Below are 26,378 nucleotides of genomic sequence, written 5' to 3'. Positions count from 1 at the left end.
TGAAAATGGTTTGTTAAAGTACTAATTCGGTGAGGAAATGTAAACACTAATAACCAAGATTATAATAAGATGATTAAAATGAATAAAATGTTTTGGTTACAATAATTAAAGGTCATAGAGCCGTAAAAATAAATGAGGTGATATGATGAGTATTCATGAATAAAATAATGAGAACATAAGACATAAGTAAAGGGGTAATGCAGTAATAATAATAATAGAATGACAATAATAATATTAAGGCCATGGTAACGAAAATGATAAGACGTACTTCTTTTGTACGCATAGTTCTGGTTTGAGCTCATGGATGGTAAGAGCTTCGGCTATTTTTAAGAGTTTGATCCGAAGAAATCTGGATAGATTTGAATGAACCATATAAACAACCTTAAAATCAGACTGTGGATCCGTAGAATGATTACAGTCGATTAGGTGTTCAAGTATAGAGCTCTTAACTACTTTCTTTTCACCTTTGTAGAACCAATTTTATTCATTCTATTCATCTTATTATAATCTTGGTTATTAGTGTTCACATTTCCTCACGGAATTAGTACTTTAATAAAACATTTTCATATATATACGACTGTACAGCTTGATAAAACATTCGTTGAAAAGAGATCCCTTCGCTGAACTCCGTGTTTTAACTTGTACAAATGTTATTTTCTATTTTATGGTACGATGTGGTCAGTTTGTTTGGTATATAAACCCAGTATGTATGAGAATAATGATTAATATTGCAGAGGCTGTTATTGGTGTTCTGGAGTTAACTGGCTGGGCTAGGCAGAAAAGAGGACTGATAAGTACTCAAGACTGCTCATACGGCTATTAGTGTATCATAGCTCTGATCGATAATTCACTTCTCTCTGATTGGCGGGGATCATCAAATCATGTGTTAAACAGGGCACGCACGCACATCAATCGATATAGCAGTTCATATAAGCGCAAACAGACTTTATTTCATTTCAAGATATTTTTGACCGATAATTTTATTCAGCCTTTTAAAACTTACTTTGACCTTCCGGGTATTCAATATCAAATGGGCATTGGATATTTTCTTCATTAATTAATTGAGCTTCACATGCTGGTGTAAAATTCCAAAATCCAAATATTTTAATTGGTTGATTCATTTGATAAGCTGTCAGTTTGACTGGTATTCTAATATTTATTCCAGTTGGAATGGGTGGTATCAATATTCTTTCTGGTTCAAATTTCAACTCCAATTTTTTTAATTCAATATGGATTTGAAGTGTTTTATAAAGTGAAGAATTGGATTTCGGACTTTGTTCACTGTTTAAATCTTCAGGAAATGTTAAGTAAACTGGCAGTTCTAACTTAAAAGATCCTGGTTTAACTAGAAAGGAGGATATATTAATTATGTCATCATTGCCAAAGATATAATTGAAACAGGGCATGAGATTGATCTTAACTTGGCTTTTTTGGTGTTATACATAAGGTTCATTGAAGCCTTAGCCATACGAAAATTCAAACCCGCTTTGTGTATTCAAAAACAGTTTGTTCTTACCCTAAATCTACCCTGGTAATATTAGCTTATTATTCAAAGTGATTAGGTTTCAAATTGTTTTCACAATATTTTCTTTATTATCTTTGTCTTCCCTTATCCTCTATTTCTAGTCTAGTTGGTTAATTATTTTTATATATAAATGTTCTTAACAAGTATATGTGTGATCAGACTGTTTGAAATGTATTGCGCTAATATATCACATAGTTCTGATAATCTTCGTCTTCTTATTGCACTATCGAAATTTGTCAAGGGGACTAAGTGCTATAAACATCATAACAGTGTTTATAAGTCCTTATCTTAGTTACAAATATATAACGCGTGTATAATTACTTGGAATCTACTTTTAAGTTCGGATGAATTGGAGTGTTAAGGAGACAGTTAAGACTGCTTGAAACAATTTGTTTGTTCTCTAGTTAATGTTGTGTAACGTTACCATTGAAATTGAAACCTGCAACAATCATAACCCTATGAGTTTTGGCTTCGTTGAATGTTTTGTAAATAATACTGTTATATCTAGAGCCTTGATTCTTACTATGCCGCATACTACTAGACTGCTTGAACTATAGAACCCACAACGTCGCAAAGAGAAGACAAAAGACTAGTAAGTAGGAAGTTTATTCCCCAAAATAGTGTCAAAATATAGTACGGAAATCTCGTGTATTTATAGCTTTTGACTGAGAGTAAATCATCATTTCAGACAACCAATAGGCGAATAGGGGTCATTCTTATCCATCCAATGGGGAAGCTACACGTCGACATTCTAGAATATTCCCCTAGCAGTGATTGGATAGAATGTCTGCGGCTCTTTCTGGGCTTCTTGAGGCTTCCTAGAGTCTACCGACGAGCCGTCCTTACAAATACAATGATAAACGGTTATAGGTAGTGTAAAATATTATTGAGACTAAACATGTCTTGAGGATTTTAAAAATCAACTATCAAATTACATACAGTAGAACGCAGGTATAAATAACTTTTGGGCAGTCACGGTTACGAAAAAACATAACTAGGTTTATGACACAAATACTCCTGAAAAACAAAATAACTTTTATGCAGAGAGCATGATAGTAAAAAGTAATAATGAATGGTCTCTCTCATTTTAAGCTAATTAGTCTTGTCAATTTTATCTTCGACTTCCAACATTTAAAGTGATAAAATTATCTGATATGATAATAGTAGGTCCACTTTAAAACATTAGCGATAACAGATTATCGCTTCAGAGCATCTGATAGTGTTTGGAATAACAAGATTATTTCAAATAAATTGTGCAAAGTAAAGAACGTTTACTTTAAAAGTAAGTGAATGCTCTCCTCCAATGGAAAAAATTTAATTTTACTTACTTGGATATAATCTAATTTCAAGATGGATTGTTCTATCATCATTTTCTGCAAAATCCCCATTAATGTAACCATCTAAATCAGGCAGTATTTCTATGCCTTGAGCATTGAATATGGTCAATTTTCCATGGGCACGTTTATTGAAACGTTGAATTTTATGTATGGCTAAATGCCATTTCATTGGTAAATTGGTTAGTGACTTTATACAAAGATGCTAAAACATATATATACAACATATGAAAGCAGTTTGTATGTTCTAATTTCCATGAGATGAGTACGTAATGTATAGTTTAATCTATGCTATTAGTATTATTCTGTTTAGGAATTTGATTTCACAGTTCTTTTAACAATATTTACTTCTTGAAAATACTTTAATCAGTAAAAGTCACTCTAGTTTCAACACAAAGATCTTTAAGCCAACTATAATACGTATAAAAACGATTCAAATAGAATACTTTATAATTGACTACGATACTCCAAGATGTTTTAATAACCCAGTGGCATTAACTGTCATGAAATTATAAAGCTTCTTGACCTATAATTTATCTCAAACTCTCTCCCTAAAGTATGACCTTATGAATTGTTAACACTATTTGATCTGGAAATGTAAGTATAAAGGATGGAGTATCTCGTTAAATATCTCAAACCTTTTATTTATAAAGTGTAAAGCACCAAAGAATAATATTACTTAGTTACCTTGACCAGACTACTCTGTAGAAGCCATTATAGTCAAAAAAAAATACTGAGGTTTAAATCTCACTAACAGTTGGTATTTAATACAAAGGCATTATGGCATTTTAATCAACTCAGTTCGTGTCCCTTCAATATTTACACATTTGTGTAAAAGACATTTTCTTTACATTAGACTAGTTTTGTAAATATTAGTAATCACTTATTGATTTATGAAAAGTGAGAATCTTAATGTGAGTCTTAATGTGAAATCAAACAGTTAACACTCTTCTATGGTCACAAATTACTTTAACTAATGAAGATATGAGATACCTTTGGAATTATTTCAAATCTTGTGAATTACTAGTGACATTGAGATTAGTGGTTTTTCGAATTAGCTTAAGTTTACAGTAATAAGTATAGATTTTAGTAAATGTTATAAATGGAGAAGGATAAGTTTATTAAAGTATAAATGTTTTGGTATTTGACAGTTAGCTATCAACAATGTTGAATTTAATGCAAAAGTATGTAAGTCGAAGTATCCACATTCGATATCAGAACCGTATTTTTGTACATAAATTTAAGTCTAAACATCACAGTTTGAGAGATATTAAACGTTATGATATGTGATAATAAGTAAATTTTTTGTGATATTCCGATGAGTAGGAAGCAATTGTTTCCTACACACTGTTTAAACTTGTGTTAATTTTATTTCGGTTATTTATTAACTCTGAAGAAGTCGCTTAAATTAAGTCACAAAATGTCAGAAATACAATTTTCTACTCATTTGGATATCACAAAATAAATATTCAGTAATACGTTTCTACCAATTGTTCAATTTATTTGAAACTATTAGTTCCAACCATGGAATGGATACCTACAAACTCATTAATAGTTTAGACGTATGATCAAACATGGAACTTTTATACTTTGTTAATAATATATACTAAAATATTTAAGAAGCAAAAACGGATAGTGGCTAGCAGTGGAATCCAGGATGCACGTTTCGTCCCATTTGGGACTCGTCAGATGGATGTACTTGCATCTCATAGTTGATGTTCACTGTGCGACTCGAACCAAGTAGCGTTCGCTTCAAATGCCATCGCGTTATCCATTCAGCTACTGAGTCCTGATAGCCACATGCTTGTGAAATGGGGTGAAGTTTCAATTCCTTTGGTATTGTTTTTTTGAATCTTCCCGTTGATGTTTAGAACTGCAACTGGCAATGGGGCTGGAAGCGAAAGGTACTAGGTTCGAGTCCCAGAGTCAACACCAACTATGAGATGCAGGTACATCCAACTGACGAGCCACAAATAGGACGAAACGTGCATCCTGGATTCCACTGCTGGCTACTATCCATCTTTGATTAGAGGAATACTGTTTAAAATTCACAAAGACAATCGAAAATTCATCAAAATATCAATTTCCCTAATGCGAATATAACTTGTTATAATCACATCGAGTAACATTTAGATAATGAAGAAATTTTAACTCATGCATATTTTTTTCATGAAACTATGCTTGTGAATTAAGTCTATATCGAGGCAATACGCACAGTATGCACATATGCCAATTAGAGACTGACCAGTTGCAGTCCTAACAAATCGATGGGAAGATTCAAACAAACAATTCTTAATGAATTCAAAATATTTAAGTTCCTTTCACTTACTTATACTATAGGTTTTATGAAATTTCTTTACAAAACAGTGGTTCGATATACATATTCAACAGTGGCAAGATCAAAATAAATAAACTTTTGAAATCTAATTAGTTACTTACTTACTTACTTACTTACACCTGTTACTCTCAATGGAGCATAGGCCAACGACCAGCATTCTCTAACTCACTCTGTCCTGAGCATTCCTTTCTAGTTCTATCCAATTGTTGTTAATTAGTTACTTTCATATAATTTTTGTGTGAGTTGTTCGAAACAAAAAATATCTTTCAAATGATGTTTCAATATCATATGGCTTTAGTATTAACGTAATCGTCATCGTTTTTCCGGAAGTTAATTCATAATCCTTATTAGAAATAGTCATAATATCAAACTTTATAGAATAAAATATCGACTTATCTACTTGAAAAACTGTATTAATGATCAAAGAAGTCACTTACCTGATATAAAACATTTGTTGATTTTGAAACTTTATCATCTAATGTAGTAATAAATTTGAGTATACCATTTTGAGGTTCAATGATAATAGGTTGTCTTAATGCTGTAGCTATCACTCTAGGTTCATAATCTTGAATAGATATTTTTAAATCAGTTTCACTATCAATTATTGTTTCTTCTTCACTATTAACATTAATATTATTGGTATCATCAGATTTTTGACTTAAAAGTTTTGGATTAAGTTTATTTATAAGTAATGGAAGTACAAAATCATGAAATGAGACCTGTATTTAAATAAACAAAAACGATAATTTAATTAAATCACTATAAACGTGTATTGAATTTATTCAAGTAAAATTAGATGGTACAGAACAATAATATGAGATTCATTTGAAATTGTCTCTATTGAGACTGTTCATTTAATGCAGAAGGTGATAACACTAGGACATGAACAGAAGATGCTTTCAGGTTCTCCATGGTTGTCTAACTTCAAGTGATTCATGATCTCAACTATTAATCTTTTTAAGTTTAGATTATTTAGAGATGATGAAACAATCGATATAAAGTTCTTAAAAAAATAACTTTTCAATCAACTTCAGTTTATAAAAGTTAACCCATTGAAACAAAACTATTTCCTATCGACTGTACTTCATGTATTAATTACAATCTCAAAATGTAATGATTATATTACAGATCTAATTTAATGTGGATCATTCACTTTGAAATCAATATCTTCCTTATATTAAAACTAAAAGTCACAATAGTCATCAAACCATCTAAATTAAACAAATTTATATTTTCTTGGATTATATATTCGATGCCTAATATTTTCTATTATCACTAATACTGTTACTATATCTACTATTCTGGGATTCGCTTTCACAATTTCACCTTGCTTTATTAATGGGTTGAAGGAACTTCAACTGATGTACATATGTACCAGGTTATACGTTGTGACTGGCTGAAATAGAAGTATGAATGTACAATGTAATGATTGAATGTAATGTGATTTGATCGCAAAACAGTTAACAAACACTTATATTACCCAACGGTTATGGTCATCTCGGAAATTTCAAGTAGCAACTAACAACATAATAAATAACCTAGTTGTTATTTAATTGATTTTGATGCTAATCAACAATTAATAATTTTCCAACGAATATTGTTAGAAATATAACAAAGTAGCAACGGCATGTTTATGGATGGAGAATAGTAAAAAATATTATAGATTATCATAGTAGTTTTACTGTATCTTTCAAGGTAAGACCGAACTACAAAGAATCCTTTACTAAGAATCAAAGCTTCTTACAGAATAATTAACAAATTTCGAAATGCCTCAATTGAAATAAAAGACAGAACTTTATCTATAGATTACATTATGTGTATTGGGATGAATTTATACTGAAGAGTCTTCTCTTGGAATCTTGACCCATGCCAAAGGAAATTTAAGCTATATAAGAAGATAACTCAATTATTTTGTAAACATTGAAAACTACCAAATAAAATCACTAATAACAGTTCAACGTAACTAGACTTGTTTATACATGCTAACTAATGTATATAATTTAGTCCTTGCATTACATGTTATCTAGAGAAGTGACTTACACTAAGTTGTGAAAAATATATTCATCATGTAATTTACCCAAAATTGGTCATTTAAATCTCTGTGTTAAAAACTCACTTTCCAATGTTAAATAAATATTAAAAAGACAAATTTAGAATATACCATTGAATAAAATAATATATTTGTAATATCCCAATAAGTAGAAAAATTTAACTTTCTGACGTTTCGTGACTCAGTGTAAGCCACTTCTTCAGTAGTAAGTAATAATATTTGAACGTGGACTAATTTTGATTTGGTCATTTTTTCTTTGAAGAAGTGATTTACACTGAGTCACGAAACGTCAGAAAGTTAAATTTTTCTACTTATTGGGATATTACAAATATATTGTTTTTATTTATAACAATCTGTAGTGCCGTACTTCGTTAATCGTTCACCTCGATAACCGTTATAATACAAGTCTTAACGATGCATAGAATCAGAAGGCAAAGAGAAGTGGCAGATACAGTTTATTGTCAAATAACGCAGGCCAGAATGTTATAAGCACATGAGCAAATATCAGCGAGCGAAGCAAAGATGATACGCATTGGAGATGGCGGATAAGCCAACTCACTTTTATCAAGCGTCAATCAATATTTATAGCCGGATAAAAATAAGTTATAGACATGTGATGAACAGGATAAAAAGTGTACACACATACGATCATATAAAAACAGTCAAGATGAATAAGTGAGTAATTAACAAGGTCAAAACTTGACTCAAGAAGAATGGATAAATTGGTCTGTCTAGAAGCTAGAATAAGGTATATGAGCTTAACATAGCAACCGACACTACAAATCAACCCAATGCTCAATTTATTCGGAATTATCAAATCAAACTTTGGTAATGATACCTATATACCAGTCAATAATAAATCTATTTAGCTTATTTCATTATTACTAGACATTTAAACTGGTCTTAAGTCATGGAAGACAACTTGAGCCTCTCATATTCTCGGTTCACAATTCCTGCATGTTTCACCCAGTCATCTCCTGGTTCTTTCGCTATCTTCAAGCACTGGTAACGAAAATTTTCAGGATCATCCCAACAATTATATGTAAATTAGTTTTAAACTATGCAAAATTTTAATATTTACATTATGTTAAAATAGAAAAAAAAACGTACATCTTTAGGCTTATAGATTAGATAACCAATCCATTTACTTTGAGGTGGTATATAAATATGATAAAGACAATTTAATTTATCACATTCTAAATAACTGATAGAATGAGGAACTTTGATAGTATTTATAGATGTATTATCGAATTCTTCAGAATATGAAGAAGTTAATTTATTACTAATTGAATGACTTCTATCAGTAGTATAAATATGTTCATTCATATATTCATCTAATGAAGATGAATTTACATTATCGGAAATATGAAATTCATCAAAATTCTTTAATTGTATTTCTACTAATACACGTGTAATACCATTGTTGATAATCTCAAATGGAAGAGATTTCATTGAACCAATTCTGACACCTGAAAAAAATAAAGCAAAATGATACTGTCTGTTGTGATGTTTGAGCAAAAAGTAAAGTTATAAACAAGAAAAAATTCTTCTAAATGATTTCTCATAAGGTTCATCAAATCAATGATTTTGTCATTATATAAAAGACTGAATCCGACTGATATGTATTTACCTGTTCAGTTCATATTTTCATAACTGAGAATTTCCCCGTCCAAAGTATTATCATTAACAATTTTACTATTTTCATAGTTTAAATCACGAAATGATATTAGTTAAACTAACGTTGAAAATGTAAAAGCACTTTGTAAATAATTCGTTCAAGATCGGGTATCCTAAGTCGTGGGGATCCATGAACTTGCAATTGGAAATCAAACGCACGACCCTCAGTCTCAAGTGCAGATGCTTATTTTATAGACCACTAAACCGGGACCTAGTGATTTTAATATCCAACTTTAATCAGTTGAAGATATTGTGCAACCCCCATCCATTGCTTACGCTAGGTAACTGCCCCGAAAATTGCGTAATCGGCAAACTAAAAAACCGGTCTGATTTGTAACTGTACTATTATTTGTCTCACCATAAGTAACCTATATTCGTTTTGGTTATTATCACTACAGTCTCAATCGACGTATAAACTGATTCAAGCGAACATTTTATACTGGTCATTTTAATATTAATTCCTTAATTCATATGCTGGAAATTTGAAATATGTTTACACCTTGACTGTGGCTAATCTTTTGGACCATTTATCTGGGCTTATAGGTATAAAATCTGATGAGTATTTATTGGCAATTTTCTCTTTTTTTCAAGGGACGGCGTTTTAATGTAACGGGGACTTTTGATCAAAATATTTCCTTAACACACCAATTTAAAGGGAACATAGATTAAATATTGAACCACTTCTAGTATCTATTTTTACTAATTGTTTGGAAAAAATCATTCAAACGAAAGAATACTCAAGTTTGAGACAATTGATTGACATTTTGTAAAAGAAGAATTTGCTGTATGGTTCTCATATACATATTATGTAGTTTTATATTCAATTAAATTCAATTGTTCCCACTTGCGTCCTCTTTCGCTACAAATAAACTTATCTTACTTAACTCAGATTATTGTTTTTTTGGTTTACAGAAAGTATAGTTGAATGAATTTGAACTTTCTTCTTTGTACAACACAATCAAAATCAACGGTTACATGACGATAAGAAGAGGAATAATTTCCTATCCATGTATTTTGGTTATAATTGATATTATTGCTTTCAATTAAAAAAAGTGAGCACATAGAGAGAAAAAAAATTCTGAATATCTAGACTTACCACCAAATTCGAAAGTGTTTGGAGTTAACTGAATTTGTGGTCTAAGTACAGTTCCACATACGGATAAACTAAAATCCTGACCATCATATGTACTTAATGTTACAGACGATTCAAATTTACCTAATCCAATCGGTATACAGGTGACCTTAATTTTAAATGAAAGAATAAATTAATATTGAATGACATTTTTCTGATGAGTTAAATGGATACTGATATTGTACGGAAAAACGATCTTGTTTACGATCGATAACATGAAGCTATATTTGCTCATTGTAATATTTATCTTACACCATTTCATGAACATTTGACTGAACTTCCAACTATCAGGGAAATATAATAACCATATGTTGGTCCAACAAATATGATAGAACTGAGCAAAGTAAATGCACTGCTTAGTGTAAGATCTCTGAAGTCCTAGTGCACGATTAGACATTTTATGCTGAATATAGTCATGTTCACACGTTGTAATTGATAAACAAATTAGTATGTTTGGCATATACATGGACACTGAAATATTAATTTTGAATTAAGCGTAAGTTTCTGATTAATTTGTAAAAGAAGACTTATCAAGTCATTCTGAAATAAATATGAGCGTCCCTCGGGATTTATGTGTGTGTTTCTCTGATATGATGTTCAAGGATTATCTCTTACAGTCTGGTCTTAAATGATTGGAGGGTGAATGAATTGCAAATTAATTTCCTCCAATCGCCTATTACGTCATATCATATTTATTTCATGTTCAAATTTTGTGTAAAAGTATGTTATTATATCAATAAAAGAAACTCATTCTTTAGACAAGTGATCTTGTTTTCGACTTTAAATTATTTGGAGGATTATGTCAATAATTTAGTGTCTTGAGTGGCACAGATAGTGTCATTATATTCGTCTATCGATCAGCAGTCTGTTCATAGATTTTGAAAATCGGAAGTTTGTTTAATTAATTATTTAAGTTCTCTACCTCAACAATCTTTTTCTTTTAAACCTATAGAACGCTGGAATCATACTCTTGCTTATAATCAAAGTACAAAATGCAAAGTATTTATGACATTGCTCTAGAATTCATTTTATCATCGTTATATAAATTAGAAAAACTCAACTGTTCCAGGATCGTAAGATCATATATAATCAGTTGGTCTGATATGGTCATACTGTGACGACCACAAAATCAGGCTTTTATATTTTTCTTAGCTCATAAATCTTCTCCTGGTAAGTTGAGGTCTGATTTTTAACAAAACCTTTTTTCAACCTTTTATTTGTATGACATATATTGCCAGGACATACAAAAAAAGGTCAAGAAACGCTGATTATACTTTCATTACCTACTTACAGCAATTTAGACATTCGATCGACCATGTTTACGGATGGTCAGTTTGATTGAACGTATGTAGTGTCGGTTGCTATATTAAGCCCATATACCTTATTCCAGCTTCTAGACAGACCAATTTATCCATTCTTCGTGAGTCAAGTTTTGACCTTGTTAATTATTCACTTATTCATCTTGACTGTTTTTATATGATCGTATGTGTGTACACTTCTTATCTTATTTATCACATGTCTGTAACCTATTTTTATCTGGCTACAAATATTGATTGACGCTTGATCAAATTCACTGCAGATCAGTATGTTCAAACGTTAATAATACTCAAAAGGATCAAGTTTGGTTTTCCTGATGATCCAGAGTAAAGATGGTGAGTGGTCGTGTGATTAACCACTTTCAGCAAAGTTCATAAAATGATGTTAAACGCTCTTTGAAGAGGATCAGCTACATCGTATAATACAAGTAGACAATAATTCCCTTAAAAAGTAAAAGAAACATTCCAACTCAGTAGGAAACGAAATATTGTAACGTGATACTTAAAAAATCACAATACAAGATACGACAAGAAAATATGTATTAATTAAACACTGGTTGTAGTACTGAGTTAGTCAATGAACAAAGGAGCAAAACCTTTTGAGTAGTAAAAATAGTGGACTGATACTAGTAAGTTAGATATTTCCCGGACACTATCAATGAAACAGTAAGATTTATTATCTGTATGTGTTTCTTAAATAGTCTGTTAAGTGAACCACGGAAGGTCAATAATGAGTTGATAGTTTATTAAAGTTTTGAATCAGAAAACATAAGTAAATAAGATTATTTATAACTAGATGTTCATCAAGCTTTACTCAAGTATACAGTAATATTTAGATACATCTATAAAATATATTAAACCGACCAAGTAAATTTTAAAATTATGTAGGGATCATACTGCATTTAAAGTGCTTAACAAGTCACAAACATTTTATACAACAAGAAAAGTGTTTTACAACAAAACACATTACCTTTAAATTAGTCTCACCACCAACTGGTATTTCCCCTTCTACCGGACTGACTTGAATTTCAACTCTTGCTGGTAAAGCTCTTGATAGTCTATGCATATAAGATGGAATACTACCGTTATGATTTACAACACTTTTAAATTCTTGATTAATATAAAATAGGATAGGATTTTGTCCTAAATTAAATATAGTTATCTGACGTGTACAAGGTAGACCATGAGCAACTGATCCAAGTGGTAGTCGACGTGTAGAAAACGATAGTTTACTGGGTAATAATTTTGCAATACATGATAGTTCCAATATTTTGTGATTATCATCAAATTTATTTATTGTTGTCGACAATGTATTAGATTGGTTTTCATTGACATCTAGTAGATTTAAATGAAAATTGCCCTCCATTGTAGTGTTAATATTTGGATAATAGACAATTTCACAATTTAATGAAGAAAATGGTTCTACTACACCTATAAAGAAGAAACAAAATGAATTGTATTGTCTTAAAGATATTATTATTATAGAATACGAATGTGTAAATAAGTCAAGTTTGAAGTTCCAATAATAAATCTGAAATTAAACTCAACTTGTGCATATACAAGTGAAATGAAGTCTATTTTCGTAAGGAATGTGAAATTAGAGATTCCTAGAACCCTACAATCTATAGGTACTTATTTTCTTAAATAAGAATAATATATTTGTAAAATCTCAGCGAATGAATTTGAAGTAAATCCAATGCTTGCGCCTGGCAATCTGGTCCAAGCGTTTTCAAGGAAATATAATCAAACATCAAAATTATTGAATATCCAGATTGCTAGGCTAAACGTTGGATTTACTTCAAATTCATTCGCTTAGATTTTACAAATATATTATTTTCATAGTTGAAAGCGTGAGTCAATTGAAGCTAGACCACCAGGGAAAACCTGGATGCACTAGACGGCCGTTTCGTCCTACTGTGGGACTCCCTGGTCAATTGACTCACGCTTTCAACTATGAAAATACTAAATCTCCACAAAAACCCCTTCTGATAAATATACTATTCCTATTTAATGTCTTACATCAACTCGGCGCCCAAATAATGTGAAACTATTCGCTCTAATTTAGACGAAAGTTCTTTTATATGTACTTATTTTCTGTTTGATAAAGGAATAATTGGTTTATTTTATTGTATTAAGTGAAATAGTTCTTACTTTTTGCATTCATACAACAAAAATATGTGTTACTCTAGGCGAAACGAAATGATCCAGTTTTGATTCCGTTCCTGATGTTTTATGCATTGTTGGTATTATTTCAATGTATCTAGCTCCATTTGGCTTGACTTCGAATGTCGCATGCTTACATCGTTCATTTACTGAATAGTGACTAACTTTATATTTGTACTGTACTTATTACACATTGAATTCCATTGACCGTTCCAATGTGGTCATTAGTCTAAGTGACTGAATATCGCCTGGATTACCTTTCGTTGTTAAATGGTTGTATTTAACAAGTAGTGAATATTGTACTACCATAATGAAGTCATATCTGATTTTGATTGCTTTCTATTATTGTAGATAAACATTTGATTGTTGAACTATATGCTATTCAATTTATTTAATTGTATAAACGCTATGTTATCACTTCAAAGAAAACGATTGCACTGATTTATTCCTAAATGGATTCATCTTCAGTATTTATTGTACGTAATTATAATGGAACTTTTTTCTACACTTAAAAAATATATTGGTTTTGTGAAAGCATCAAAAGAACATAAAAGTGAATAAAACTACGATAATTATAACACTTAAAGCAGTAGTAAGATGTCTACTCTCATGCAGGCACTAAATAATCATCGATCATGAATGGACTTTGGTATGTTATCAATCTTTTCAAACAAATGTAGTTCATAAATCTGTTATTATTTGCAATAATAGGGTTAGTTATTTTCGGGTATTGTCAGGACAACTTAAAATCATTGGATCTTTTGATTAGTTTGAAAATTATAAATGTTTTCTAGATCAGCATAAACGCTAGTATTGAATCTCTACAAAAAGAGTTTAGAGAACTGAAGAAAAAAAATAACTGCTCACCTTTTTTTGGGCATATTGTAAAAGGATTTTGATCACCTAATGTTTGCCAACAAAATCTTGCTGAAGCATGTAACGGATTATACAATGTAGCATATCCACACATACCACTTGTTCTAATTAAACCGTATGACAGATTAGCAGAAGTGAGTTCAACTGTAGATGGTGTAAGAACCAGTTGAATTGGTACAACTGTTGCACATATAACCAGGTTACTTTTATGTTGATCATTTAATGAGAAACCTAAATTGCTGAATTTTTATTTAAATAAATTACAGAAATATTCGACTAAATTATGGGGATATTTTTATAAAGTTAATAGTGTTAATATCAACTTGTGGATGAGTTAATTTTCATTTACTAGAAGCTAAAATAAACGCCTAAAGATGCCAAATAAGGTAAATTAGCTGAGTTACTTATTACGTACGCAGTGTATTATTACAGTATGGAGCTATCTGACATATGAGACATAAAAGAGAAAACTAGCCATGTATAATAATAAGCAGCTCTACGATACAGACTGTTATAGTTTTAAAACATTTTGATGAATTTCAATCTCTGCATGGTTTAATTGTGAAGCTGTAATTGTCCATCTAAAAGAAGCCTTACCAAAATCATCCACTTAAGCTACATATACTCTCAAATGTCTCAGAATTATACAATATTGAATTTCTGTTCTAAATTAGTGACACGCATAACTGTCAATTTTGAAAATTCCCAAACTGAATCCAAGAGACAAAACATTTTCCAAAAATGTGTACAGACATTCTAGTAAATTCGTTGAATGCTTGGGTATCTAAAACAACCTTACCATAGTAAATCTAAACGGTTGTCAGAAATCCTCTTTTTAAATGATAATGTTATCCGTTTGTTTTAATTATTTTGTCATAAATCATAATACTGCCAACTTGCTGTTATTAATTAGCGATAAGGTTAGGTACATAGTTAAGCTACTGACAGGATAGAATGCTGAAATGAACATCATTAAGAAAATCCCAGTCGAGGATTGCTTATTTGTACATTGAATCAGTATGAACGTCTTTTACTTAAAAGATAAAAAATTTGATTTTCATAATTCCGACAATGCTGACTCTCACTAAATACATCATGGATTAAAAAGCATCAACATAAATGAACACTTGAACATTAGGAAGGTCCTACGTATCTTCATAAACCTCTGTAAGGCACTTTACTTTCAATGAAATCAAAATTGGAAACCTGGGAAATTTCGAGATAATGATGGCAACTTAGCGGTTAAATTTGTATACTAACCAGAAGATGTCACTTTAATGACAAACAAATTTTAATCACTGTACTTGGAACTAGTAACTAGTATTTACTTTATTAGCTTGTAAACTACATGAGTAACAAAAACTTATAAAAACTGTCAAGAAAGAAAATTATATTTCGACAATTTTAGTCCTCGTTAAAAACCTCTTAAATTACTACACAACAAATTAGTTTTTAACCTTCTCCAACATTTTATTTAAACATCACCTCTCAGAATAATTTAACCAAACTGTGGTATAAAACAGAAAGTAGCATCTGAAATTTAAGAAAATATTCAAAAAAATTATTCAAAGTTCTTAGAACCTCTAATCTAAAACGGTTAAGTGCAACTATTGACCAGTAGATTTCAGATGATTTAAAGTCAGTTATTCACTATGACATATATCTAGAGCTTAGATTCATGCTATACCGTGTACCACTTGAGCACTCGAACTCTAGAACTCTCCAAGTCACAAGTTAGAAGACAGAAGACGGGTGAGGAGGAATGTTATTACAAACAGTGTCAAATATGGTACAAAACTCTCAGGTATCTATAGTTTTTAGTAGAAATGAAATCATTAAAGTCATTCAATTCACATACGGCGGTTTTTAACATTCGTCCAATAAAAAAGCTACACGTCGAGATTCTGGAACGTTCTTCCAAAAATGATTGGATAGAAAGTCTTTAGCTCTTTCTGAGCTTCGTAGAACTTCCTTGAGTTCACCCACGGGATGTATTCATAAGATAAAATATCAGTGATGATAATTTACTACAATATTTTATCCCTAAAATAGTAGGATATAGTCATTTTGTTCTATCGTAAAAGAATATTTTTATAAATGTACAACTCTCTCACTACATTATTTGCAGTTTTAATTGATTTTATGATTAACTTAAAATTGCTATTATTTATTCCCGTTAGATGCCGGCTCAGTGGTCTATCGGTTAGGTGCTCGCGCGCGAAACTGATAGGTCCTGGGTTCAAATCTCGCGAGGTGGGATAGTGGACGCGCACTGCTGAAGAGTCCCACAATAGGACAAAACAGCCGTCCAGTATTTCCAGGTTTTCCATAGTGGTCTAGCTACAATTTACTCATGATCTCAACTATATAATATTATTAATTCTATTGAAAATACATTCTTTGACTATTACTACAGTATATTTCTTGGGAATCAACACGAGTAAACTTACCATTGAAAATTAGATATTTTTGTAATTTTTATTGTAATTGGTATTTCAATTATTGATTTTGGTTGAATTATATAATTTCTTACTGTAGTTGGTTTCAATTCTTCAAGTATTATATCCAATTTTAATGAAATACATTGATTTAATGGATTTTTGATTGTAATAAATTTTGTTGATTCTATATTTGGACAAATATTTCCATAATCAATATTTATTGGAACTATAGACCAAAATTACAATAAAAAGATTATATAGAAAATGAGAAACATATTTATAATGAGGGGGTTTGCATACTGAATTACCACTATGGTTCAACAAACTACATTACTTGTATTTCCATCTTTATTTCTAACATCAATCATTTCATGTTTTAATATTTTTGATTGTTTTCTACATATATCGTTTGTATTTGGATTAGACTCTAAAAAGCTCTTCTATTTTATTTATTGAGTGTGTTGTTTTAGATCAGTCGATGAATCGTTGCTTTTATTAATGTCCAGTCATGTGCAAGTTTCAATAGTCAGCGGTTTAAATCTAAATCCATATTCAGTCATGAAATAAAATCTATTTAATCTAATAGTTGAATTCATGAGTTGATCTAATCTAGATCATCAATGAGAACGTGGAAGCACTAGACGGTCATTGCGTTCTAGTATGGGACTCCGCAGTAGTGTGTATCTACTGTCTGTTGTGAGAAAGTTACTCAGTGAAGACAATAGTGGACGGTCGCGCAATATCATGGATTGGTTGAAATTAGACATTAACACGACTGGATGCCGGTCCAATGGTCTAGAGGTTAAGCGTACGCGCTCGAGACCAAAGGTTCTTGGTTCGGGTCTCATGTGTGGGATCGTGGATGCGCACTGATGAGGAGCTACATACTAGGACGAAACAGCATTCCAGTACTACCAGGTTTTCAATGGTAGTCTAGCTTACATCGACTAATGAATTCAACAATTAAATTGCTACAATCTCCACAAACCCTCACCCTGATATATTTAATCGTATATTCTATCAATTATAGGACTGATGTGGATTAGAGATACATATATATACTTTTTCTATAGCATTGTAGACGATTAAGTGTTCAAGACCGAAAGTAAACACAAACTCATTGCTCACACATGACTACAAAGATTTCATATAATTAATAAAATCTCGTACGTAGTTGGTTATTACAGCATTTCTGGCAATAAATGTCTTTTATTTGACATTTATATAGTTTCTTAAATGACGGTTCCAGTAAGCTGAACCTGTTTTAGGTGTGATGGTATGGAGATTTATGCTGTTTTCTCGAAATCATACAACTTTAAGTTTTGAGATTTGATCTGATACAAATGATGATAAGTGAAATTAGTAACATTTGGGTTGTAGTTTTCACTGTTTTCAAACTGAACATCAACATAAAGAAAACATAATAAAATCCTCTAAACTATTACATGCCTAATCACTCATGTATTATCCAACTTATAGCGGATGTAGGTTGTTTAATGATAGGAATAAATATATTTGTTTCAAATGAATGAATAGAGGTGTATTGGTCTGTGATCTCAGAGTTCACAACACTTTCAATATCCTAATCTTAAGCTAGAGATATTCTCTATCATCTGAGTGAAGTATATCATATTAAGGCTAGTATTTCACTATCTCTGAGAATTGTATAAAGTACTATCTTACTAAACAACCAAATATTCGAATGATGTATAGATTAAATTTTAATTAATCTTATGTTCATATTTGTGTACGTTTCTCCATAGGTTGGTTTTTAAGCAAAACTGAAAAATATTTGGCGAATTTTCTAACTTTCCACCAACTAACTGTTTAGATGTTCGATGGTAAATGCTTATGATAATGATGATGTTGAGTATTTCTTAGTGGCTAAGAAGAATAAACTTTAATGCGATCAACTGAGTTTACTAGTCTTTATTAAACAGTGTAATCCAAATTACTAATATCTGTATGAAAGATGTGAAATATTAAAGGAGATAATGAACCGACCAGTGTTAGACAACCATTTAAAACCTGATAGCACTGGAAAGCCGTTTCGTCCTAGTATGGGACTCCTCAGCAATGCGCATCCACCATCCCCCGCATGAGACTCGAACCAAGAACCTTCGGTCTCGAGCGCGAGCGCTTAACCTCTAGACCCTTGAGCCAGCACCCAACGGTGTTAATGTCTAATTTCAACCAATCCATGATATTGCGCAACCATTGTCCCTCGTCTTCGGTGAGTAAGTACCTCGAATTCGACACTGTAGAACTCCATTTGTCATGTCTTCTTATTAGAACTCCGAGAATTACCTCTCGAAGCTGGTCATTGGTGAGCACTTTTTTTCGAAACTTCTATTCCTATTATACATTATATTGGGCAAGTAGATGTTGTTCATCATAACACTCTGATAATTAAGTATCATGTTCATAGATCCAGCTTTATAAATATATATATATATATATATATGCCAACGAATTCAGCATTAATCTTCTAACGAAATTAAAGACAAGATAGGTCATTCTCTTCAATGTTAAACTTATTACATTGGACCATATTACAGATGATGACAGTATATCTAGACTTTATTCAATTACTAAGACTTTTCTGTAGTGGAATAATGTGTATATAAAAGGAAATAACTATTATAATAAGTTATATGGTTGTGGAAATTTGACCAAATTTTTCTTGTTGAAAAACAGTAATTCAAAAATAAAACTTACAAATAGATAGTTCATTTATATCACTGACAGAAAGTTTACGTTTACACTCATCATTAACTTTTTTCTTAGTTACCATTTTTAACGACAGAACTCTTTCAGGCTGTTTAAAAAAATTACAAAGAAATAAAAAGTATAGAAGATCTGTCGAATATATTCGTTGATTAAAGTCTTCATAATTTACAATGTAATCAAATATTTATAGCCAACGGTTGCAGATATTAATCAGCATAAGGAAATCATTGAAATAAATATACTATAAGGCATTTTTAGATAAAACGAAACGGTAACAAAGTATGATTTCATATATGTTACCAATTTTGTTTATTATAATGAAATTTGGGAATATATTTTATTAAATTTAAAAGTTTTATTTGATTAAATACTAATGTTATAGTTGAAATCATAAGTCGATTGAAGCTATATCACTATGGAAAACCTAGAAGCACTGGACGGCCGTTTCGTCCTATCATATACTTACTAGTGACTAGCTTCAAAAGATATTTCCTAGAATTCTAGTGAGAAGCAGTGACCAGTGGACTTTAACCAGGTCTGTTGTGAGATAGTAACTCACTGAAGACAATGTTGAACGGTTGCTTAATTTCGTGGATTGGTTGAAGTTAGACGTTAACACCAATGGATGTCGGCTCAATGATTCTAGAGGTTAAGCGCTCAAGCGTGAGACTGATAAGTCCTGTGTTCGAATCTCGCAAGGCGTCGTCGTGGGTGCACACTGCTGAGAAGTCCCATAATCAGACGAAACGGCCGTCCAGTGCTTCCAGGTTCTTCATGGTGGTCTAGCTTCAATTGACTCATGATTTCAACTATAAAATTGCTAAAATCTCCACAAAAAACCCCTTCTGGTAAATACTAACGATTGAAATTTAAATAGTCACAATGTTTCTCTTAACAAATTGTATTGAGCTTCTTTATGGGGATAATGAAAATTCTATTTTATTGGATTACGATTATTCTTCTAAAGAAATGTTTGTCAGTTTATTAAAAGAAATATTGAAATTATTTGAATATTGATTATTAAGTTTATTTCAAATATGATAATAATTACATTTAATGTCTTTTATATACTACTTAGTTCCTAGTTTCTATTAAGCTAATCATTCAAATTTCGATAAAATATTCACTTAAATATACATAAGCAAAGATGGGCAGTGACTAGCAGTGGAATAAAGAGCGCACGTTTCGTCCTATTTGAGACTCAGTTGGATTTACCTGCATCTCTGAGTTGATGTTCATTCTGCGACTCGAACCCATTACCTTTCGCTTTAAACGCCATCGCGTTATCCACTTACCTACCGAGTTCTGATAGCTACTTGCTTGTGCGATGGGGTGAAGTTTCAATTCATTTGGTATTGTTTACTTGAATCTTCCCATTGATTTTTAGGTCTGTAGCTGGTCAGTCTCTTATTGCCATATGTGCATACTGTGCGTATTGCATCGATATAACCTTAATTCACAAGCATTATAATCAGAGAGAACATCAACTCTGAGATTTAGGCACATCCAACTGAGTCCCGAATAGGGCGAAACGCGCGTCCTGGATTCCACTGCAATCCACTATCCATCTTTGCTTATAATGCTTGTGGCTTAAAGCAATATCGAGGCAGTCCTCACAGGATGCACATATGCTAACAAGAGACTGATCAAATGCAGTCCTAAATAACAATGGGAAGATACAAGTAAACAATACCAAGTGAACTTATAATGAACATTTTCAGTAACCTATAATCAAATGCGTGAACATAAATTTATAACCATAAGTTAAATCAGCTTCATCTAGCGGGATGTTGACAGTGAAAAAAGAGAAGATATTCATGATTATATAAATTCTATCTGTTAAACTCATTTTCTGTTACTAGCTCTTCATTATCTGTAGATAATTCGCAATTAGGATTTGCCTAAAACATTGTAATTTAGAAATGATTCTCCTCTTGAACTGATATAAGTTGATTCATTTTCCTTAATTTCCTATTCTTTTTAGAAATTCATATCGATAGTTCTACAATGAATTTCACTAATCGTATACTCTAGACTGTACAATGAAGATTCTTTTTATTAAAAACAGCTTTATTTCACAATAACCATCTTTCATGTAAACGCTTAAACAAGATTAATGAAAGACAAGCAATTCAATGAAATACCTTCTTCTTTTTCTCCACTTTTATATTATCGCTTGTTCTGTTCTTCAGTGGATTAATTGGTTGTAGTTTTCTAGCTATATGAATAATTATGTATACATGTTGAATAATATTGAAGAAACAAAAGGTAAAAAGAGTTTGGACAAATATAAATAACAACCTTATTACTAACTAATGTCGTGTTGTCAATGAGTTAGTACAAATTGAATTAAAATGATCAAGTTGTGATCCAGCTGCTTTTCTAGGTATTGTAACGCTGTGATGTATGCTGTTTGGTGTTTGGTATTTGAAGGCGACCGGTGATTTGTGTACTTGGATAAGGTTCAATGGTAATATCATGGATTGTGATATCGATTAAAACATTCACAAGTTAAAGAACGAACAAGGAATAACTATGAAATACTTCAGATCTATTAACTGTAGTTCTCTAGATAGTTTCTCGATCTCAGACACGAGGAAATGTTTTATTCAGACAAAAATTATTCAACATACCCCTCGAATAAGTAATAGTTCAAGAAATAAGTAAATATTTAATTGTACGTTTTGTGATAAACAGAGATACATTGATATCCGAGAATATTGGAACACATAATGGTTACTCAATAAAAGAGGCAGAAAGGATTTAATTCTTTATTTATAGATACAATCCAGTTAACTTTCAGAACCATGTACTGCATAAATTAAAAGGGTTTAGAAACGCATATACTGCTCCCAACCAAATTTTATTCACACCCTAGACAGTCATTGGTTACTCAATTCTATGGTTATATTCATCAATATATAGTCTTTATGTAAACGTTCTCATATGTAGAGACTTCTTAAACTGTACCTATGAAAACTTAATCTGACAAATATAATCTATTAACATTTAACTACTTGGTTGAAATTCTTCGTAATTTTCAATTTTTAATTTCGGTGATATTTTATCCAGTTCCATTAAAACTGAACCGTTATTTGGTGGTTTGTTCCATTTCATTAATATACGATCTTTTTGAGCTTGTTCAATCGTTTGAGCATGACTACGGTAAACATCAGTATAGGTTAACTGTCGCTCATTTATACTATTCATCTCATCTTCATTCCATTCATAATCTCGATCTGTATATGTATATCTCGTCAAACGACAATATAAAGTTCTATGATTAAAAACAGAAAGAATAAAACTAATATGAATACTTTATTCCTCATATTATCAAACATATTACATTCTAAAGACAATATTTATGAAATGATTAGGATGCTCCGTATATTCTGCATTTCCTCAAAAGTTGACTTATGAGCAATTAATCGCATAGAGTTTAAGTTAACTATATTTTAAAATAGTTTGCTTGTTGAGATTTTTGTTACTCTTTTTGATCTCATTTGTTTCATATGGAATCTATTCTACTGTTTAGATTTTCACTATAGATGATACCAATTATTTCCCTATCCTTTTATCTTGTTACTTATTTCTCTCTCTCTCCGTGCTGATGTATGATGTAACAAAACGGGACGATAGGAGTTCATGTAATGTTCTAAATTCATTATGAATGACTGATTAGTTGTTTGATATACATCCAAGCCTTGAGTGAATTTACTTTAAACAATATAGGTCTGTTAAATGGTTAATTTTTGAAGTCGACTTTCCATAATAGTGAACATTTTGAAAATATATTCTAATAATTATTAACATTAATGTTTTATTTAAACCACCTTGTTCATTTTGTTTGTTCTTTTCATCTCCGTTTCTTTCATATTCGTTTCCTTTTTGTGTATTAAATTATGTTACTAGTATTCAGTAACTAATATCAAAATGACTTAACATGTTTCTTACGGTCTATATTTGTTTTTTGACCGAGATTCATAGTTTAGAACTAATGCTGTCTCGTATGTATAACACTTTTCCAATAAATGAAGGATAAACTACCTTACAAGCTATACTCAAGCAAAACAAATGGGAGCGACATAGTGATATATGTGAAATAGTATCGTCAGTAATTCATATCAGCAAACTGCGATGGTTACATAACCATGTTAGTAGTTTGTTTGTACTTTATACTAATAATCCGAATGGTAATCGCTCATTCATTGGTAAATCACTTTAAAATGATCTTCCTGTTGTCCTAGTATGATGACGTGACCGATGGAATCAGCTAATTCATCAACATCACAGTATTTCAAAAACTGATTACATTTGAAACTACTGACTCTCATATTGCAGGTGGGGTCTAGTGGTTTCTTATTTTCAATCGTCTTTTAAATGAAAGCGAAATTCGCTTTTAAAATAATGATGACTATTTAAACCATATACAGAATATTTGGCATTTATTTCGTTATTTCCATAATAGTCAACCTCTGTTGTGAGTTATTGATATTCGCTAATGAACTCAAACTACAATCACATAACTGTTCATTATTTTCACTAACTTCCTCTACCAGCGATTTCTTATGGTGAAATTTTTATAGAAATATCATAAATTCTCAATAAACCACTAATTAAAATATATGATTGAAAGCATGAGTCAATTGAAGCTAGACCACCAAGGAAAACCTGGAAGCACTGGACAGCCATTTCATCCTATTGTGGAACTCCTCAGCAGTCCTGCCTAGATTCAATTGAATCATGCTTTCAACTATGAAAAATACTGTAATCTCCAAAAAACCCCTTCTGATAAAATATATAACTTCTGAATGTGTTTCTCTCAGTGTACATTTCTTAACAAATGACACCATTACAAGTTTCCAAATTGTAATCCAGATACAGGTAATATACTTTCATTATTATATTCTCAGATGACTATTTACTGATATATATGGATGGTTTTTAAATATCAAGTAGTGAATGTTTACCCAGAATAATGTAAAGGTGTAAATGTTTAACTTCAAGAGTTAACCATACTTGTTATAACCTTCTAAGACCGTTTAAAGTAATTGACTAAATTATCAAACTAGATGGGTTTGACTGTAATTAATGAAGAAACAATCAGTTAGAAATGTTACAGTTTAGATAAACTTGTATTATGATACCTGTTTTTTTATCTAATTGGGCTTCAATAATAAGATCTGATGCTGAACTAAAAAAATGCATTGAAGGAAAAGTTACACAAATGGTATTTGGTATCTTACAAACAAATGAAAATACATTTTGGCTTCTTGTTATTACAATGTTGTTGTGATCTTGCTTCCAAAATACATGTCTTTGATATAAAAATATGGAAACTAATACATAATTCACATACAACATATATTCTGAAGATTCAAGTAGAATTTAGTCTGTTGATATTCAATAAAGTATTTGAAAAAACTACTCCTGGTATCAATGTGAACAACGAATGTAAGTAGCTCAGTCAGAAATAAATTGAATGTTTGGACGAAAAGGTGATTTACATTTACTTACTTGAATTCTTCACGTTTATTTGCTGGTCTAATACTGGCAAGTCTGTCATTTGGGAAAGCGATTTTTGTAGACATTGTAGTATTTAGTTCAGATCTTGATACATGAGATTTAAGACCTTTTAAACTTTTCATACTCATAAGACTAATAATTGCAGCTCTTGGGCATTCATAATTTGATCCAAATGTGACAAGATCTGTATTTCTTCCGACTTCATTTGCCCATTTAGGAATGATTCCTAAAAGATATAAGCACATCCATTGCTATAAGCTGAACAGTTTAAGAATCATTATCTAATCAGTATTTATCAAAAATGTCCTTTTAAAAAACACCAATTATCATGTGTGATTAATTCCAGGCAAGAGAACGATCCAGATGTTTAAAATAATAATGTCTCATTACGTAAAACTAATTATTGTTTGGTTTTGCAATTTAACCATAAAAAATAATTAACATGTGATGGTTTCTTTATATTTCGTAATAATTAGAAATGCATCTACACAACCCCACATAATATCGATCTTCAGAACTTCAAATAGTAATTTGTGTTACACCGTTAAATTCCCGATTCACAGTCTGACGCTCACATTCACAAGTAACACAATGAGGAGACCCATTTTCAAACTAGACTAATCATTTACAAACAGTCCAGTTAAGTAATAATAACAGGCTCACTAACAGATTACTTAAAGTTACATTGAAAAGACGTCGTGACCTTTGATAATTATGCAGTAAGTCATTTATTACATTGAGCAATGGTGGGATTATATTGTAATGTAATTAGACGTTTATCTAATATTCCCTAGTCCATGTTACTTCCTTGATTGACCTCAGTTCTTGATGTAAACTATTTTTAAACTGATTCATTTCTCACAAGCAACTTAAATAAGCAGAAACACAATATTTCAAATAAATCCAAGGGGTAATGATAAGTATTTTCCAAGTATTTTGACAATAAGTATCTTACCAAGAAACTCTAATTACTTTTTATTTTTAAAAATATGTGTAATTGCGATGATTTAAGACATGAGTTCCAAATTAGTTAGAAAGTTAGTTTCGTACACAAAACATATTTCAAGGTTAGTGAAATGTAGCTGTTTTACTAAAGGCTGATATTTTTATTTGTTCGAACGGCCGTCGTTCAGTAGTTAGACTTCTTTCCCACTTAGATACAAAGTGAATTTACTAAAAATCCTAAATCACAGTGTTAAAGAAGAGATTAACTAAGCGATATCAGTAACTTTCTTAGTAAGAATGAATATCCTACCAAATTCACCCATAG

At 31.0% G+C, this 26,378-nt stretch overlaps 2 protein-coding genes across 2 annotated transcripts in view; both read right to left on the bottom strand.

The window, feature by feature from the left end:
- Smp_085990 (hypothetical protein) overlaps positions 1–17,220 on the bottom strand; it is a gene marked incomplete at both ends in the record, with an annotated part of 49,071 nt that extends 31,851 nt beyond the window's left edge. The window contains 8 exons of the mRNA XM_018790825.1: positions 1,004–1,291; positions 2,854–3,064; positions 8,358–8,716; positions 10,021–10,165; positions 12,343–12,803; positions 14,403–14,650; positions 16,862–17,078; positions 17,187–17,220. Coding sequence (XP_018645845.1) covers positions 1,004–1,291; positions 2,854–3,064; positions 8,358–8,716; positions 10,021–10,165; positions 12,343–12,803; positions 14,403–14,650; positions 16,862–17,078; positions 17,187–17,220 — 1,963 coding nt within the window. The remainder of the gene's footprint in view (positions 1–1,003; positions 1,292–2,853; positions 3,065–8,357; positions 8,717–10,020; positions 10,166–12,342; positions 12,804–14,402; positions 14,651–16,861; positions 17,079–17,186) is intronic.
- A 918-nt stretch (positions 17,221–18,138) lies between these two features.
- Positions 18,139–25,353, bottom strand: Smp_168910 (hypothetical protein; the record flags this gene model as incomplete). The annotated part of the gene is made up of 4 exons (XM_018790824.1): positions 18,139–18,249; positions 21,727–21,800; positions 22,600–22,859; positions 25,100–25,353. The coding sequence occupies 4 exons, from the start codon at positions 25,351–25,353 to the stop codon at positions 18,139–18,141; spliced, it is 699 nt and encodes a 232-aa protein (XP_018645844.1).
- Between the last annotated feature and the right edge of the window lie 1,025 nt (positions 25,354–26,378).

The sequence above is a fragment of the Schistosoma mansoni genome, assembly GCF_000237925.1.
Source record: "Schistosoma mansoni, WGS project CABG00000000 data, supercontig 0013, strain Puerto Rico, whole genome shotgun sequence".
Classification (NCBI taxonomy): Eukaryota; Metazoa; Platyhelminthes; class Trematoda; order Strigeidida; family Schistosomatidae; genus Schistosoma; species Schistosoma mansoni.
This window is presented reverse-complemented; position numbering and strand designations above follow the sequence as displayed.